Raw genomic sequence first — 20,230 nt, 5'->3', positions numbered from 1 at the left:
TTTTATTATTACCTTAATATCGCCAAACATTTTCTCAAAGTCATGACTTCCTGTACCTAAAGCCAAGTGATACAATACATCCTGGTCAAGATGGTGCAAATGCGGATTTTTTAGAATTACGGAAGATTTTCCTTTGCGATTGCTTACACAAAATAAAATATAATCAATAAAAACACCAATAAATTATTAATGCAACGTAATGTTTAATTACATACCCGTTACTGTTTTTACCGTTCTGCAAACTATATTTAAAAAAAAAAACTATTTTTTAACTGATCAAATGGTAAACAAGGTTTCGTTTCACTTATAAAATATACGCCGATCTTCACTCCACACGTGTACTTGTCACACTGCAGTTTGAAATCTTCAGAAGCTCTCTATAAACGCCATCAATCTGCTAATAGAGCATAGTGGGTGAAAATGAACTAAAATTAGATTCAAGGTTTATGTATATATATATATATATATATATATATATATATGTTTCTGGAAATATGAAAACATAGGTTCATAATTAAAATATTAAACACGATTTTTAAAATAAGTGAATAATTTATTCCTTTCTCCGTTCCCCAAATAAAAAGCAGTAATAATTTTTATTTTCAGTTTTCATATCGATCTTACGCATTAAAAAATTTTATACAGTCTATAAAAATTCTTTTTTTAATTTTTTGCGCAAAAAATATATGGACAGCTCGGGTACACCTTTCATGAATCGAACTGGAAGAGTCTCCACGACCTATAGCACTGCGATGTGAAAACAACGTAAAATCTCTCACACTTAATTTGCTTACAATTAAGTTAAACATTAAAAAAGATTATAAACTGAAAAGCTTCAGAAAAATTAAAAGTTGTTTTAACCAAAAGTAAACTACATTTGTTAATACATAGAATCGTACCGAGCCTTAGCGGAGCTCGTAAAAAAATTTTTTTGGGGTTTCTTAGAAAAAGATTTCTCATAAAATAAAAAAAATGCAAAAATTCTACGTCGAGAACATTAGTGGCCTGGGCGATCAGTAAAACTTATGCGGCAGATACGGCGGTAGTAACTCCTCTGAACATATGTTAAACATAAAAACTTAAACTTAAACTTGTTAAACATTATTGAACCAATGCAAAATATTAATTCTGTGGGTACATTTGTTACAAAGATATCACAGTATATTACATTGATCTGCTATTGGTCAGAAATATTCATCAGACGAGCCGGAATAACAATTTATTTAATTAATCTCTTGTAAAATTGCTTTTTTTTTAAACTTTACTATTTTAAGGTTCTGCTGGTCCTTTTTATCCCACTCATGTGCTGCTTATCTTCTGATAGCAAAGTCATAAGAATAAAGGTTTTGGCTGGTTATGAATTTATACATATTTTTCCCTCTACTATCAAATATTTTTGTTAAAAAAAATCTAATTTTATTTGTTTACGAGATATCCGTGGTGGACCATTAATTGGTTTACCCTACCCATAAACATACAAATGTGATTTTTTAACGTAAGTAATCAGTAATTTTTGATTGATTTCTTTACATAATTTTATTGTAAAAACAGTGCCTAGTGTTATTGTGCACAAAAGACATAGCAATTGCTTTCGTAGATTTGGCCTCATTATGTAAAATCATGTCCGTCATTATAATTGGACATAATTTTTTGCAAAAATGGGTCATTATAAGCAACATGTCAATATAAGCAATGTCAATATATCCAACTAGACAGCTGTTTTTTAAGGTATTTTATATGGAAAACAAACTTCCTAGTGCGATTACGTCATAATAAGCAGTTGTCAATGTATCCGGCGTCATACTAATCGGATTCTACTGTATATATAAATATATGTACGCACGCATGGGTATATAAATCAGCATATTTGTTTATTTAATACATAATTTATTTGCAAAATAGATATTTATATACATTATAAATAACCTAACCCTATTATAGCTAAAATACATTTAAATGTTAAACTAATTTAAAAACTTGTTAAACAAAATGCATCATCTAAACTTAAATTATAGTGGTAAGATTTCACATAGAATTTGAAACTGCTCATAATTTCTTTCACATAATGAATTAAAAATAATAAAAAAAGATAATTTCTAATTACAATCTTGAATGTTAGAATATATATTTATATCAAGGAAATAATGGTGCATGCACAAATATATTCAAACAAACCATGATATTCTTAATACGAAACATAAATAAAATTTTGATTTATGTGTAAAATAAATAATAACCACTACCGCCGCATGTTAAAACCATTTGTACCATCTGGTCCTGTCGGTTGTCTCACAATACACTCTTGTGATTTTGTGGCTGAAAATTGTATGTGATTATGATTATTCCATTGTGAATTTCTAGTGCTATTATCATTGGACATTGTGATTTCAGACTTGCTTTGACTACCATTTACACTGTAATAAAAGTAATTAATACATTAACAAATATACGCATCATGAAAATGAATAGTTTGAAATACAATTAAGTAAGTCATATTCTCTGATAAAGTATTATACATTAGAATTTATCATATTTATACAGTATAGACCAAAATCTTAATTCGATATTATTTTACCTGGGTTCATTTATTTCTTCCGGACTTTTAGCAGAACCTAAAATTCGTAATCTCGCCTCTGCATATTCTTGTTCCCTTTGTTGTAGTGTTTTAATTGGAGCTCTGGGTTTACTTTCTTGGATTATAGCACTGTGTGGACTTTTACTAGGTCGTTTGAGAATTTTGACAGTAGGTTCTGGTGGGTGCGTTCTATAGGCATCATCTCCCATTAAAATCATTTTCAATGGCCCCACATTCGTCATTTCTGTTATTTTTGAATCACCATTTATAATGCTATTTAATTTATTTTCTAGCTAAAAATGAATATACAGATCAATAGCGTGACAGCAAGATATAGGTTATGTTAGAACAAAAGTTGTAAAAACCGGATTTTGGATTAAGATACTATTTTAAAAGACTAAATATATATAAAAGTAAACCACATTTAGTTAATTTTACTTAAAACTTACACAAGATTCGTCGATTTCTTCCCAATTTTCATATACGTCTTTCTCTTGTCTGGCTGACATTTTGAAAAGAATGTTAGATTGTATTTCGTTTCGGTTTTATATAATTCCAGATTTTTAAATAAATCTATTCAATATTTAAGCAAACACATGCTACTACCACTTTGATACATCGTTCTAGTTAATATCTTAACAAAAAATAATAAAATCGAATAACCTAATTAATTTAGATCTTAACATTATCCATTGTCGGATTCACCATGGTGCACTGCATGTATGCATTCTTCAGCCCAGTTTTTGTTTTTCTCTTAACACTTTGCAATGGTTTAAAATTCTAAATAAAATGGATGATGTTTTAAATTATTTCAAGATCCTTCGAGATAATATGAATGAACCCTATGTTTAATCTGATTTAGCTAACGGAATGCCAAGCTAAGGATAACAACGAAAACTTAACTGCGAATGTGATAATCAAAGATAAAATACACCTAACCGTAATAATTACTATGAAAAGTTGTATTTTAAAAGAATATATTACGTTTATTTACATTTTTCTTAATTTTTATTATTTATATTACTAAGTAAAAAATTAAAATATATCTTATTTGACAGTTTGTCAGGTTGTGTATACGTTGTGTATTTTACTCAATTCTACTCATAGATAAAAGAAGAGTCTGATTCTACTGTTCTAACATATTAGAAAAAGCTCATAAAAATATAAAAAAAATTGATTGATAAACTGTTAAAAATCTAACCAAATACGAAAAATCTAATGAAAGTCTTCACTTAATTTAAAGTTAATTCAATCTTAACCTGTCTCACTCATATGCAATTTAAATCTGTAATATGATAAAAAATAAACTGATTGTTAAAAGCTGAAAGATGGAAAAAAGCTACTTAATGGAACAGCTGACACTGGAAAGGCAGCAGGAATTGAAAACTACACGCATGAAAGCGTTAAAAATGAATCTACTTCAATAAATTTTATTAACTTGAAACATTATACTTTAAATTCTGGGGCTGTGTTACGAGGATTTTACCTTCTCATAGGCTTAAGTATCTTAGTTGTGTTGTACTTAGCTTATAGAGGACTGAGGTAATTAATAAGATGTTCTCACAACTATGTAATTAATTATAGTTTTGAATGCACACTAAAGTTTACTTTTTTGTGTAGTGTCTCAACACAAAAGAAAATACTTAATGTTAAACACTGAAATATAGAGAATTGTCAACTTTATAAAGAAGATTCTTGTAATAATTTTTAGATTAAGAAGATCTCGTATAGAACGCAGATATGGTACAAATAAAACAAATGATACTCAGGAATTAACACCACTACCAGTGGGGATCATTGCTGATGATGAAGATAGCGATGGCGAAGACCAAACTATATTTGAATTACAACATATCTCAAACAGAAATTAAATATGAAATTTAGAATATAAAGCTTTAAATTGTTTATTATAAAATTTTCCAAAATAGTTTTGGTATGCAAGTGGAATTGGTTAAGCTGATGGTAATAGATAAATGCATAAAAAAGCATAAACAAAATATTTGCTAAACCTTTAGTATAATAAAATGATGCTTGAAATTTGTTGCTTCAATACTATTTTGGATTTTATTCCAGTTATTGTCACTAATCCAGTGAGTTTTTATTAGTTGTTTTATCTAATGTAAATAATGAATTATATTTAATAGAATGGACCATTTATTTCTTAATCTAATATAAGATTCTCAAAATACCAATATTTTTGTAAAAATTAATTAATAAAATGATTTAAAATCATATTCCATCATTATTGTTAAATCTATAATAAATCAAGTCACTTAAGTATTCTAATATATTCTCCTTAAGGGGGATAAGCTGCTAAATCAAATGTTAGCACATTACTAACAAGACAATCAGCAGGCTGGAAAGAAAAAAAATGCATATAATTCTAAACATAAAAATCGATATTCTTTTTTTTTTATTACCTCTGGTACAATGCCAACTAATCGATCAGCATGACAATAAAATTCTTCTTTTAAAGATATTACTAGAGTTTGCAAATCCGTTTTTGATTTTCTTATATAGTGAGCAACTTTTCCAATGTTTGTATTATCCAAAGCTGCATCTATTTCATCTAATACAAAGAATGGCGCTGGCTGGTAACTAAAATAATAAGCAAATTGAAAAATTATACTTCTATACAATTATTAGATTAAATAATTACGATAAATTTTTCTGCCTACCTGTGTATAGCAAATAACAGTGCTAAAGCAGCTATAGTCTTTTCTCCTCCTGATAAGTTGGACATAGGCTGAAAACGTTTTCCTGGAGCAACACAATTATAATTGACACCATCCAAATAAGGTTCTTCTGGATTTTCCAAACCTAGAAAAGCCTGGGCACCTGGGTTCTTGGCTAATTTCTGTATATATAATTTTGCACTATTAGTTAATTTATTATTTGCGATGCAATAAAATTTAATCATTTTGTAGTATAAAGAAATACAGAGTAAACTTATATATTTCAAAAAAAATGTCATGATATAATATATTTGATATAATTACTTACTTTATAAATTTCATCTATTTCATTGCTGACGTGCACAAAACACTTCATGAATTTATCGTGACGTTCTTGCTTGACTCTGTCAAAATCTAGTTTAGCTTTCTTAGTTCTTTTGCGAGCTGCTTCAAATTCTTCATTTGTCATCTGTATCTTCACTCTAACTTCCTCTAATTTTTGAGAAGCCTTAAAAAATGTTAATAAGATTATACATAAATTTATTAAAAATTTTAACTTTTTTAAGAATAAAATAATCTAATACTTTCAAGTTAGGTGCTTGGATTCTATGAATAGTATCTTCTAAAGAATTTACAGATTTTGTCATTTTATCAGTTGTTTTTTTAATATCATCTGGATCATTTTTTTTCCTTAAATCTCTTGCCAGTTCTGAATAATCAATTTGTATTCTGTAAAGTTGAATTATATTTAATGAGCTCACTTTCGACAATTCAAAAATGTAGTTGGAAATACCTAGATTCCTTTTCCCCGAAATTTGATGCTGTAGCACGACTGGTACCTTCACCATTTTGCAAAGTAGTATCTTGAGTAGCTACATCTTCTAAGGATCCACTCAAAAATGGGATTGCTATAGAATCCATCTAAAATAAAGTGATTTTCATTAATATACATGAATAAAATTATTATATAATCAACTATTACTTTGCACTGCATCAGTATATTATGACGTTCATTCCTTTTGCTATCAAGTTTTGATTCGATGGAAGACACATTTTTCTGTGCTGTAACGACATCTTTACTCAATGAACCAACTTCTCTGCGAGCCTTTAAAATATCAATATTTAATGAAGAAAATGTGCATAATGTAAAATTAGATTTGTAAACAATACCTTTCCAATTTCCTCTTCCATTGCATCATGAATTGCTTTTTTTGCCTGTTTCTCCCCTTTTAATGTATCTACTTTCTCTTTTAAAGCGTCAATATCTTGCCTTTGTTTTAATTCAGCCTGCTTACTAGTTTCTAGCTCATCTTCATCATCTTGTACAGTACGTTCCCATCTTTGCACATTTTCTAATAGAATGAAAAATTTTATTTAATATAAAAATAAAATAAATCATATACATATTATATATGAAATAAAATGGTCTTTTGCCAAACCGAAGGAGTTATTTAAAATTAATAATTTAAACTTCTTACTTTGAGTATCTCTAGATTTCTCAAACTCTAAATTACTCGTTATACGATCAATATGTCCTTCAAATTCCATTTTCTTCTTAGCCCGTTCTTGTTGAGTACGTAATTCTCTTTCCTCATATTGTCTTATATTATCCACTCCAATTTGTTCACAAAATTTAGCAAATACAACATCCTCAACATTGTTCATACTTTCTTTGATTTCTTGAATTTTCTGATCTCGCTCTAACATTGTGCGCTCAATATCAGCAATATTTGGCTATCAAAGCAAATAATGTAAAAAAATCCTAATTCATCAATAAAAGTATTGAGCCTTATAATACTTACTCCAAACTGATCCATTTGCTTTGCAAGCTGTTTGATTTCACGCTCTAAAGATTGAATTTGTTTTGACTGAAACAAAAATTAAGTATATAAAAAATATTTATTCAAACAAAAATTGTATAGAATACATACTGTAGTCTCCTTATCATTTTTAGAATAACGCAATCTTGTTTCAAGTCCTCTAATTTGTGATTCAACTGTCGTGAGTTCACTTTCTTTTCGAGACTTTTTCATAGCTTCACGGAGTTCATCTGTTATTTTTTCCTTTGATATAAAAGATTTAAAATTAATATTTATATTATTATTAATCATTATGTGTTTTCATTGTATTCTAAAAATTTTAAGAATAAACTTTTTCATAGCTTCAAGGAGTTCATCTGTTATTTTTTTCTTTGATATAAAAGATTTAAAATTAATATTTATTTTATTATTAATCATTATGTGTTTTCATTGTATTCTAAAAATTTCAAGAATAAAATGCAAAATATATTTTAATACTTTTTTGGCTTTTAGCTGTGCCATATGTTTTTCGTCCCATCTTTTAGCTTTTCGAGCAAGATCCAAACTGCCACCAGATATTATACCAGATTTTTGATAGAATGTACCATCTAATGCTAATGCCTAAAATTAAATTGCTCTATGTAATAATAGTTTAGGGAAGAAATATTGTCACTGCTATTAAATTTACATCATATCTGTTTTTGCCATCCAAATCATAAGCTACTTTCATAGCATCCTCTGGAGTCTCACATACTAAAGCATTATTTGTTGCAAAAAGTACAGCTCGTTCAATGGCAGGAGGCTCAAAACAAAGAACATCAAAGAGAAGACAAACATTTTTGGGTTCACGAATATTTCTGAGTAAAAATTAAAAGCTTAATGATTTTTATTAACTTTAAGTTAAAGAAATCATGTGTATAAAAACACAATATTTTCCTTAAATATATTATAAATTATTATATTTAAGTAAGAAAATTACCTTAATCGTTCTTTAAGAGGCTTTGCTTGAATATAGTCTAAAGGCAAAAATGTCTCAGGTTCCAGACGTTGTTCTTTCAAAATTTGAATGCATTTTCTTGCTGTCTTTTCAGTATCAACAACTATAGCTTCCATATATTTACCAAGTACTTTAGTTACAGCAACATTGTATCGCTTATGCTGTGGTTGACACATATTTATCATACGATCATACTTAAAAAAAAAAAAACAAAGTTATATAAAAACAATTTTATATAGACTTATTTCATACTTACAACACCAGGAACTTCTTTCTTAAAGCTGTCAACTATTTCTTTCTTTTTCTTTCGTCTTGAATCTTCATGTTTATCTGTTTTGGCATCACCCAATTGTTCTACTATATTATCAAGTTCAGATTGCAACTCTTGCACTCGACCTTTTGAACTGCCTACATCACTTTCCAGTTCTTCTCTAATTCGTTTTTGTTCTTCCAATGCTTGCTCAGTAGTTCTAGAAAAATATGATAAAGTATCTAAAATATTATTATTTTCATAAAAAATTATCAAACATAATCTTATAGTGAATTTGTATTAAAAATCTTAAGCAATATATTAATAATGGTGAACAAACTTGATATGCTCAGCTAGCTTCTCAATTCTTTTTTGTGCTTCTGCTTTTTCTTGTCCTTTTTGTCTATGCTGATTTTCTATTTGACTTTTTTTACGTATCTCATTGTCTAGTCTATCCTGGTCAGATTTTTGTACTCTATTCACAGAATCCAATTGTTGTAAGTATCTTGCAGAGCGCATGCTGCCCTCTTCTTTCAGTCTTTCATATTCACGAACCTTAATAAATATCGATATATTATAAATAAAATAAACCTATAAAAAATTTTCTCAGTATTTGCCAATAAAAAATTACCTGTTCTTCTTCTAATTTAACATCTTTTCCACGACTTTGTAATTCTCCAGCAATGTTGTTCTCATATTCTGCATAAGCGGCTTCAACACTGGCACGTTCATCTTCAAGCCCTTTGATGTCATTCTGATGAGCTTCATTTGCTTTTCGAGCTTGATCCAAAGTTTTCAAAGCGCTTTCCAATTTTTTTGAGTATGAGTCACTCTCTCCTTGGCTTTGATGAAATGTGGTCGCTTCTTTGAAATCTCTACTTCCTATGAATGTAGAAAGATTAAATTAAAACAGGTTTTGCTACATATATTTATGTGTGTCTATACACATTACCACTTCTCTCATCTCCTGCTCAATTTTTTGTAATTGTCTATTTACAGTCCCTTGCTCTTTTCGTTTTTCTTTTAAAATTTCTTCAGCTTTTTCCTTACTAGCTTCAGCTTTTTGTACATCAGCTTGCCGCGTTACCAAATCTTTTTCCAGAAGCTGAATATCTTGTTCATTATGATAAAGTTTGAATACTTGTAATTCAATTTGTTTATTAACCTATAATTCAAAAGCAAAAATGTTTATCTTTATAAAGTACTTTACGAAGAATTATAATTGTTAATTTACTACAAAGTCAAATGCTTACAAGATCTTCCTGCAGTTTTTTATATTTTTCTGCTTCCTCTTTCTCTAGTTTTGCCTCTTTTCTCTCAGCAGCAATTCCTCTTTTTTTCTGATAGGAACATTGTGTTTCCTCTTCAGCTTTAACCTTTTCAGCTCTGAATTTATCATATTCTTCTTTCAATGCACCAGAACTAAGATTTTGAATAATATTTTATTTAAAACCATCTGTAAATGATAATAATCTCATTGAACAGGATTAATGAAATAAATAACATACCCACTAATTTCTTCAAACAATGCTGTTCGTTCTTTAGGATTTTTCATTGCAATACTTTCAACAGCACCTTGAAATACTAAGAAATTTTTGGCCTTTGCATTAATTCCCAAAAGTTCCAATTCAGCCAAATATTGAGTGTTTGTAACAGACTGCAAAGTATTATAAAATAAATAAACTAAATAAAATATAATTTTACTTATTAAAATTGTATGAATGTAAAATGTATATTTCACTAATTTTTTCTGCGTGCCTGCTTAATCTGATACTAAATTCTTAAATAGACCAGTTCTGAAGACACGGTTCAAATGTACACATGCATAACAAAAATTATGTATTTGAATTACCTGTCCATTGATTTTATACTCTGAAGAATTTCCATTAATAATTCTTTGAAACTTCTTCTCGCCCCCTTCAAGAAATTGAAAAGTAGCAGTAACAGAGGCACTAAATATAAATATTAATTTAGTACGTTTTGAAACATTTATCTACTGAAGTAACTGTCAGAGAGTTTAAGAACTTACATTCTTGAAATAGGTCTATTTATATTTGCACCATGTATTAATTCATTCAAGCGTTTTACTCGAAGACTTTGTGTTTTCTCACCCATAACAAAAGACACAGCGTCCATAAAATTTGATTTACCTACAAAACATATTTGTGAAATAAAAATTATCCACGATTACTTTATACTGTATTAGGTTCATTTATACCGGAGCCATTAGGTCCAATAATTGCTGTGAATTGCTTTAAAGGCCCAATTAGTAACTTTCCTCGATAAGATTTAAAATTTTCTACTTCTATACTAGATAAGAGAACTTTCAAATCACTTGGATGTTCATCTATTGCCTCCATCATTATTAAAAAATGTTTCTTAAAATCATGAATTAACTCAAATTAAGGCATTCAAAGGCAATTTTAATATTTGTCAACAAATGACGCCAGTGTCACTTTTCGCTCCGTTTCGGTTTCGACCATAATATTAATCCACAGAGATAAAGTGAGGAAAGAACTAAGAAGTTAGTTTGCTGCGACAGCAGCGCTCGTTTCAAAAGTATCATCCATAGATAAATAAAGAGTCAAATAGATAGATTCTATTTGAATTTCGCGCTTTAAATTGTACAAGTGGCCACAGACACATGTTGCTAACTTTAATTGCAAAAGAAACTTTCGTGAATTAATATGTTCTCGCGTTAATTAAGACTTTTTAATTAAATCTTTGATTAGTTTTAATTAATTTATGCATCAAAACATGTAATTAATTTAGTAGATCAATTTGATATAATAAATTTATCGTGAAACGTTAATTAAAAGCCGAAAAAATGGATTTGTGTGGAAGTGCCTTGTATAATTTGATAAGTATCTCTTTCAGGGTCTCCATTTTGAATCAATTTTATTATTAAACAATTCATTCACAGCGCCAATGTATCCTTTAATTATATACATGCAATTATCAATAGTATAATTTATATATGTGCTTTTGTAGGGTATTAATTCATTTACAGCGTCAATGTATCCTTTATTTATGAATATGCAATTATCAATAGTATAATTTATATATGTGCTTTTGTCGCTTATATTTGAGTACTTCCAACACATATCTCTTTGTATCGAATTCTAAATTCACGAAAGTCTCTAATATAAGTCGTGTGTCGTGTATTGTGTAAAGACGTTACTCGGTCAATTGCAACAGGTCAAATATACTTGTAAAAGACTAAAGTTATGTAGTGGTTCTAAAGTAGTGATTTTGTGTCGAGTAGGTACTTGAGATTTCTGGCAGATGCTCTAGAGGTGGTTCCAGTAATGACCCAATATTTTGGGAGCTGCTGCAGAGGATATCTAACAATGTAAGTGCAAAGCATGTTTTATACATAACGAGTCAAAGAATATTTTTCTGGAATTATATACAGGTATTTATTGTACTATATCTGTTGCATCTATAGTATTTTAAATATTCAATATTTAACTTATATATGATATATATTCAATATTTAACTTATATCACGTATATATATATATATATATATATATATATATATATATATATACAGTAGAACCTTGATTAACTGGACTAATTGTTGTCGATAGGCATCCGGATAATCCAATGTAGGAAGAATAATGATGTGAATTTATCAAAAATAACAAATACATACATAAAAATTAACAAAAATCAATGTTTAATAAAAAATTAACATTTCCTTATGTATGTACTAGAGATGGGCTTATCATATCCGAAGCCGGATCGGTTAGGATTTGACTCCGCTTCAGAGAGGAGTTATATCCACTTAATAACTCCACAACTCTGACAACTTTGAAACATAATACTTGACACAAATGTGTTGTTAACATATCTATGGATTTATTAAGACTTTGGAAATAGTTTACACATAGTTCAAACATTTTTGTTTATTTTATTATAATAATTACTATCATATGCATTTCAATAAGCATACAAATCTTAAATTGACAAAAATCAATTTTATACTTAGTTTTGAAGAGAAAATATAGAATTCTTTGAATATGTTTATTTTTATATGAAAATAATGCAGTGAACCTTATATATGAAATAAGAACAAATCTTTGTGTATAATATTTTTCGCAAAATAATAATACCTTAAATTCTTTTATTATTTTCTTTTTGAGAATTAATTATAAAATCATAATTATGTAAAATTTTTAATACTAAATATTTTTTAGCTGATTGTATACCATTGAGAGTATACAGAAACGTTATTGTATACAGAATACAAAATAGCATTATTTTGAGACATTATATACCTGGAAAGTCCTAAAACTGGCTGTTAGGCGAGAAAAAGACCACTTCTTTCGACCCAAATATTTGTATTAGTAAACAATCTCAAGCAAATATCTGCACATGTTAACAGATTTAGTATCAGTTTAGGGAAGTCGGATATGACAAATCCTGTAAGACAACTACACTCGGATAACTGCGGAGTGAGTTACCCATCTCTAGTATGTACATATATATTTTTTTAAATTATATTACATACATATACTAAACTGCAGCATAAATCGTGCAAAAATTCGGATTGTAGGTATGTACATACATATAACTCTGTCGCAGTTGGTGGTCCGGATAATCGCGAATCCGTATAACTGAGGTCCGGATAATTGAGGTTCTACCGTAGATATAAATTATATATATATATATATATAGTTTTTCTTAATTTTGAATTTAAAGCAGTCAAATGATTTTGAAAATCTTTACTTCAACACAATATTGTTTGTCATCTTTAGTGAAACTATAATTTCAATAGAAATTCATAAAAAGATATTACTTATAATTTATGTTCTGAAAGGAGTTTACAATTATTGACCGAGTTTGTGTTACATGCTACTTTTTATGTTTGTAACAATAATATTTCTTATTAATTATGTATTTAATGATTGTTTTTCATATTAAATGAAATTAATAAATGAAAATTAGTTTGGAAGGTGCCTTGAGAACTTGTCACTTTGTTATTCAATATCATTTATAAAGCAGTCTGTATATATTTTAGTGGAATATTTTCTGGCTCGTGCATTATTAATATAATTATATACATATATCTGCTGAAAATATTGTTTATATCATAATATTTGAGTCAATGTCATTTTTTATATATATATATATATATATATATATATATATATATATATATATTATTATTATATACCTTATATAATCTATTTTTTGTTTATTCAACAACAACTATTATGCAAATAAAAGATTTTAAATTAATTTGGCAGACATATGTGTAAAAGACTTAAGTTCTTATTTAATTTGTTATGGGGAAAACATGTTGATTCAGTCTTTTTTTATTTATTCATACAAGTGCTTTTTATACATGTTCTAAATCAATAATAAACAATAAAGTTTGTACTTCTCGTATGTATCAAAGATATTGAAAGTTACATTATTATTATTCCATAAATAGTCAATCTGAAATTTTTTTGTTCTATAATAACACTATGAGCTTATTTTGTGTTGAATTCAGAATTCTTATATAGTAAATTTTTGTTACTAAATTATTAGTTAACCAATACAGCTTTTTGTATGCATCGAATACTTATTTGTTGAAGGGGTCCTAGCACCCCACCTTAGGTAACTCCTAAATTGATGGTATTTTGTTAAAAATTACAAATTACAAATTTACTTTGTTACAAAATCTTTTTTTATAACACCTCTTGTTCATTATTCTACAGAAACAACTTTTAGAATTACATTTCCAGTATCAAGAATCATGTGTTTTCCCTGTAAGGATATTGACTGCATGAACATTCTTATTTATGGATAACACGATTGTTGGTTTTGATCAAATTATTTCAAATACTCAAATACGACTTACTAAATTGTTAATTAAATGCAGCTTTTTAAAGTCTTTTATTTTATTTTATTAATTTTAAATTTATTTAATTATATTGCTGCATAGCTAAAAGATAGATTTTTATTCTTTTATTGCTAAAAACAATTTTGATCAGGACACGCAATCAAAGTTTCAAAGAGTTGATTTACAAGTTTCTTATTCGATTCAAGTTGTAAAAATATTTAACTCAATTTCTAAACGATAACAATCAGCTTAAAACAGTTTTGAAGTTTTCAATGTTCAAGTTTTTGAACATTTTTTATTATTTCATTTTACAGGTTTTATTGAATTTCTTTTATGGCTTTTTCTAATAATTTGTATATTATTCAAGTCAACTAAATTTGTTTTTGTCTCGATTAATTGTAAAGGTTTCACATGTTTTATCAAGTCGTATAAACAATTTTGATTCAATTAATATCATTTCATTTTATCGATTAATTAAATAATTCTCTCGAATAATTTTTTTTTCTAAGTCCAAATTCTCTGATTATAATTCTTTCGAATAATTTTTTTTTTCTAAGTCCTTTTAGATATATTTTTTTTCTAAGTCCAAATTTTCTGAAACCTTTTCAATTAAGACAGACGTGTTATTTATGCATGCTGTATTATCCCAAAGCCAACATTCGAATGAATGAGGCTCACATTGAATATTTCACAACGAGAAAATTTTATTGGGGCAAAGTTAAATATTTTAACTAAGTCCCAGTAAATTTTTCTCGTTGTGAAAATTTCAATGTGGACTTGATTTCATTCGAGTGTTGACTTTGGGAATTGGTGTGAGGGAACACTAAAAAACATAAAAAAGTTTCAACGCTGAACAGAAAAGAGAAAAATTGATCTGGGACTTAAGGGGTTTTTTTTTAGGCTCTCCACCCCCTCCTTCCTCCTCCTCCTCCTCTCTTCCCCCCTTTTTTCTCTTTTTTTCGCTTTTTTTCACATTTTTTTTTCCTTTTTTGGTGTTGTTTTTTTCGCATGTTGTGGTTTTTGGGTAGATTTTTGGGTTCGGCATGCATCTTCCGCAATGTGTCTCTCTGCGTGTAACCCCTCGCATCATGGACCTCAGGTTGACCATCACTTCGTGTGTTTGTTTCAGGACCCTTTGCGCTCGCCAACAGCCATTCACCAGCACTGCTCCATTTTTTCTGCTTCAGAGTTGCTCGTCGTTGCCTTCAGCTGGACTCGATCCGTCTTACCTTGTGCCTGCCTCCAGAGTGATTTCACCGAGTATGCGGTCACTTAAACCGCTCGGCTATTTAAGTTATTGATGATAAAAGTTATTTTTATTCCTATATTGTATTAATATTGAATTTTAATAAAGAATATGTATCATACACATCTCTCTTATTCATCATCTGCCTCTACCCCTCTCTTTCCCCAGTTCTTCCTCTATTTTTTTTTTCTCTTTATGTATCTCTCTTACAGTCAAGTGCGAAACTTGAGTTTTTTGTTTTTCAGAAATATTCTAAGTGTCAAGGTCGAAATGCGACACCTGAATTTAATATTTTGAACTAATATTTGATAATTACGAAAAACTAGACATTCGATTTTTCAAGCCTATTTGAGGATTTGAACCATCAAACATTGAGTAACCGTAGTGGTAACTTTACGATCTCGGCCAATTCGTTATACAGAACATCTCCCATACTGTATTAATATTGGATTAATATTGCATTTGAATAAAGCATATGTCTCATACACATCTCTCTTATTCATCATCTGCCTCTACCCTTCTCTTTCCCCCGTTCATCATCAACCTTTGTCATCTCTCTTTTTGTATCTCTCTTTTACAGTCAAGTGCGAACCTTGAGTTTTTCAGAAATAAGTGTCAAGGTCGAAATGCGCCACCTGAATTTAATATTTTGAACTAATATTTGATAATTATGAAAAACTATACATTCGATTTTTCAAGCATCTTCGGGATTTGAACCGAGAAACAAATGACTACCGCAGTGGTCACTTAACGATCTCGGCCAATTGGTTACACAAAACCGTAGTCTTTTGTAAAAATATAAAGTGTTATTTTTTTTGAAAGAGATAAGTTTCCTAAATATATTGTATGCCGAATGTGCGAATGGCCGAGGTCGTAAAGATACGGTTTAGGCCAGAATATCAATTCCAAGTTCGCCAGTTCGAACCCCATTTGACTGAAAAAAATATTTGGAGCCAATAATTTTTCAAACTGTGTAAATAAATAAGACATATAGATAGAATTAAATTTATTGAGTATCAGTATTACAAAAATCTACATAATATATATATATATATATATATATATATATATAAATATAAATATATACGCATATATATATATATATATATATACACGCATATATATATACGCGTATATATATATATATATATATATATATATATATATATATAAGATAAGAAAAAGTAGGAGGATAATTTTTAATAAATTCATATTTACGCCTGGTTAGCAGTAAACCAAACCTACTTTGGTGTAATTTAAAAATCTTATTATTTTTCCGATAAAAAGACAGTCTATCAGGAGCAGCCAAAATTGGCCAAAATCGTGACTTTCAAATGCAATTTTAAGGCACTTAATGAATGAAATTAATAATTTTAATTAATGCTTTGTATAGACTAAAGCACAATCTTTATACCAAACCAAAAAAAATACTAATTTATCATCGTCTTCATAGTTAAAATCAGCTTCAAAGTTGGCAATTTTTCAAACTTCAATTTGGTACCAAGGGCAGAAGAATTTTTTTTTCCAAAAACTGATTTCATATTCGGAATCAGCGCCTCTAAAACTATCAGAATCGGTCAAAACATTTTGAAAATCGCGAAAAAAAATTTAATTTCATTAGTAAAATTTTGGTTTTGCTACCAACGATTTCGATTTTTCGCAGCGGTATGTGGATTTATCCAAAAACGGATAATATTTTCGAAATCAGCGTCCCAAAATCAATCAAAACCAATCAAAACATTTTGAAAATCGCGAAGAAAAGCCGATTTTTTAAAAAAAGAAATCGATTTTGCAACCAAAGATTTCGATTTTTTGCGGGGTGTGCGTGGGTTTATCCAAAATAGATAGCATTTCTGAAATCAGCGTCCGAAAATCTTTTGGAATCAGTCAAAATATTTCCGAAATAGCGAAAACAAATCTATTTTTTTGCTAAAAATTCCGATGTTGCAACCAAAGTTTTTGTTGTTTTCCAGTGGTACACGCCCTGAAAGCTCATCAAACAGGATAATTTGGTCCTTTTCATCAAAAACACTTTGTCCAACTAGTTGTTGATTATATTTTTCCACTACTATAGGGAAGACCCAGGATTTATGGTTCCTTTTAAGGCAATCTTATAAGTCTTAAGCACCTGTAATAAAAATTAAAAATTATTCTAAGGATAGGTTTTAACTTGATATTATTCAAATTAAGTAAAATGGGCTATTCATGATTTTTTTTAAAACTCATTTACTCAATTTGAATATAATAAATATCAAGTTCAAATCATTGACTATTATGAAAGTTTTTTACGTTTTATTTTTATAAAATATTCAAAGATATCTATCCACAGATTTTTGAATAAAGTTTTTGCCGTTTTACTTTTATGAAATATGCAAAGATATCACGGGTTTTTAATACTCTTTTTAAACACATTTCACTCAATTTGAATATAATAAATATCAAAAACCTTGTTCGTGCTATTCATGCTTATTATTATACGGATAATTATTATTACAATTACACAAGGAACTTGTTCAACCATGTCTCAGACAACACAGACTGTTGGTTTATTAACTTCCCGAAGGAGAAGTTTATGTTTTCATCAAAAAATCTGATTCGCTAATTTTATGTTTTCTCGACGTTTCAAGCCATTCTGAATCGAATGAGACCAAATTTGGAAAAAGTATGTGTGTGTCTGTGTAAACAGATTTTTTGGCGTAAATCGACGTTTTCTCAAAAATGGCTGGACCGATTTCAAAAATTTAAAAGCCATTCGATGTATCTCGATGAGGACTAGCGTTTATCAATTTTGCGCGACGATCAGCCAAGCCGTTTCTTTGTAAATAGCCGGAAATGTAAAAAAATTTTCGTCCACGTTTTAGCCCGCAGTTCTGAATCGATCTTGAAAATTCAAAAACCGTTCGAAAGATATTGATTGGGAATCGTGCTGATTAGTTGTTGGTAGTGATCGGCCGGGCCGTTTTCTTGTAATGAAGTGTTAAAATTTGTGTTCACCATGAGAATTCACGGCGTATTCACTGATGTTTTTATAGACTTGCCCGTTCCCTATTGGTATATTGGTATGATTGGTATGCATAGATAAAAGAAGAGTATGTTGATATGATTGGGCATTTGGATGATCAGTTTGTAATTGAAAGTTGCAAATTAAATTTTATTGTGGCAGTTATCATTTTATTAGTTCATGAGATAATTTCTTTCCAATAATTCAATTCATTGTACTGTGGCAACCATGTCGCTACATTTTAGGTGAGTATTCAAATATAGTAGTTTTAATAATATATATAGTAAATAAATGTGACCCAGATTATGTACAGAATGGCAATTCATATAGGGTAATTATTGTGTACTATTTTAGATAAAATAATAATTATGTACTTGTATACTCTCTTATCTAACCATATAAACTATCTTATACCGATCTATAATTTTTCACTCACCCGCGAGCACATATTAAGCATATGGATTTGGGACATCCACAGAAATGTATAAACATTTATAAATATACCTATAGATATCTATAAAAGTTCATATAAATTTATGAATATATAAACATATACAGAAATCTATAAACATAATCAGAAAATTTTAATTGTTCAAAAAGATTCAAGTCAAATGCTTTATTCAGCTAAACGAGAAGTTACTGAATAATATTAATTGATTCAAACTTTATTCTCAGTCATTGACGATAACATATAACAACATTCTGTAGTGTGAGTTATAATAAGATATTAATCTATTCGACAATATTTACAAAGGATATTGAACTTATGCCCATTTCAATCTATTATTGTGCTTACTTATTAAATCCGTGAATAAGAATTTTTAGCAGCAAATTTAGGAATTAGGTCCGCGAACAAAAAGCTTTTACTGTAAATGATTGCAGTTTAATAAAACATAATTTATTTTAGATACTATATTTCTATAAATTTATTTATAGTTTGTCATTTTTCATTATTCTATGGCAAAATTTCATACGTTCTTAGACGTTGACAAAATAATTTAAAATAACAATAAATAAATTATTTTAACGCTAATGATCAGTCTGATCTTAAAAGTCAGGTAATTATAAATATAATATATATATATATTAGGGTGGTCCTTAAAATGGTCATTTTCGAATTTCCTTGCTCCCAGGGGCCTAAATGGTTCCAAATAGATAAAAAACAATTCTCTGAAAGTTTTAGCTCCTAATATTAACGTTTAGATAGAGCGCAATTCAATCAAAGTTTGTATGGAAAGAGCATGGAAAAAATTTTAAAAATCAAAAAAAAATGTTTTAGGTATAAGTTAGCGACAAATGAATGAGTTTTATTTATTCATTTGTTCGTTAAATTACATCTAAAAAACATTTTTAAAATTTTTGATAATTTTTCCATGCTATTTCCATACAAAACTTTGATTGAATTGCGCTCTATCTAAACGTTAATATTAAGAGCTAAAACTTTCAGAGAATTGTTTTTGATCTATTTGGAACCATTTGAGCCCCTGGGAGCAAGGAAATTCGAAAATGACCGTTTTAAGGACCACCCTAATATATATATATATATATATATATATATATTGTTTTTTTTATAATAATTATAAATAATTAATACTATTTTGTTTTTGAATCACAATCAAAATATTTCAATTTAAGATTGATGTAACTTGATTTTAATACTTAAATACAAATCTTATGCTTTACAAAGATTCTTTGGCAATGTGCTATGTAAGAAAAAAAAAACTTTAACCACAGAGTGTTGATATTTAAAGAAATTAACCCCATATTGCTTTCTGTAAGAAAAAATAAGTATATATTTGAAATAAAAAATCTGCTTTTATGAATCAGAATGCCTTTCAAGCTCTTTTTTAT

At 28.5% G+C, this 20,230-nt stretch overlaps 2 protein-coding genes across 2 annotated transcripts; both read right to left on the bottom strand.

The window, feature by feature from the left end:
- Window positions 1-2,055: 2,055 nt before the first annotated feature.
- On the bottom strand, window positions 2,056-3,433 carry LOC113365444 (SUZ domain-containing protein 1-like). Its single transcript, XM_026607003.1, has 3 exons — window positions 3,025-3,433; window positions 2,576-2,868; window positions 2,056-2,414 (listed from the first exon to the last, which is right to left on the bottom strand). The coding sequence occupies exons 1-3, from the start codon at window positions 3,082-3,084 to the stop codon at window positions 2,240-2,242; spliced, it is 528 nt and encodes a 175-aa protein (XP_026462788.1). The 5' UTR covers window positions 3,085-3,433; the 3' UTR covers window positions 2,056-2,239.
- Window positions 3,434-4,718: 1,285 nt separating this feature from the next.
- Window positions 4,719-10,740, bottom strand: LOC113365443 (structural maintenance of chromosomes protein 1A-like). Its single transcript, XM_026607002.1, is given in 24 exon segments — window positions 4,719-4,931; window positions 4,996-5,173; window positions 5,254-5,432; window positions 5,579-5,758; window positions 5,835-5,979; window positions 6,044-6,171; window positions 6,233-6,355; window positions 6,421-6,602; window positions 6,729-6,984; window positions 7,053-7,118; window positions 7,182-7,313; window positions 7,548-7,670; window positions 7,738-7,906; window positions 8,029-8,240; window positions 8,303-8,516; window positions 8,637-8,851; window positions 8,928-9,118; window positions 9,121-9,178; window positions 9,249-9,461; window positions 9,550-9,718; window positions 9,805-9,953; window positions 10,149-10,248; window positions 10,326-10,446; window positions 10,515-10,740. Coding segments are annotated over 24 exon segments (3,708 nt in total). The 5' UTR covers window positions 10,660-10,740; the 3' UTR covers window positions 4,719-4,871.
- Between the last annotated feature and the right edge of the window lie 9,490 nt (window positions 10,741-20,230).

This window comes from Ctenocephalides felis, unplaced genomic scaffold (assembly GCF_003426905.1).
Source record: "Ctenocephalides felis isolate EL2017-DRISC unplaced genomic scaffold, ASM342690v1 CF-g0.4_SCAFFOLD_01006, whole genome shotgun sequence".
In the NCBI taxonomy this organism is placed as follows: Eukaryota; Metazoa; Arthropoda; class Insecta; order Siphonaptera; family Pulicidae; genus Ctenocephalides; species Ctenocephalides felis.
Note: the sequence above shows the minus strand (reverse complement) of the source record. Positions and strands in the feature narration are given on the sequence as shown.

What these genes read in the sequence shown, in the direction of transcription:
- LOC113365444 (XM_026607003.1), bottom strand. Translation starts at nt 3,084, where the DNA reads ATGTCAGCCAGACAAGAGAAAGACGTATATGAAAATTGGGAAGAAATC. An exon ending in AAGAAATCGACGAATCTTGT is followed by an intron (nt 2,869 to 3,024) that starts GTAAGTTTTAAG and finishes ATTCATTTTTAG; the next exon opens with CTAGAAAATAAATTAAATAG. An exon ending in GAAGAAATAAATGAACCCAG is followed by an intron (nt 2,415 to 2,575) that starts GTAAAATAATAT and finishes CTTTTATTACAG; the next exon opens with TGTAAATGGTAGTCAAAGCA.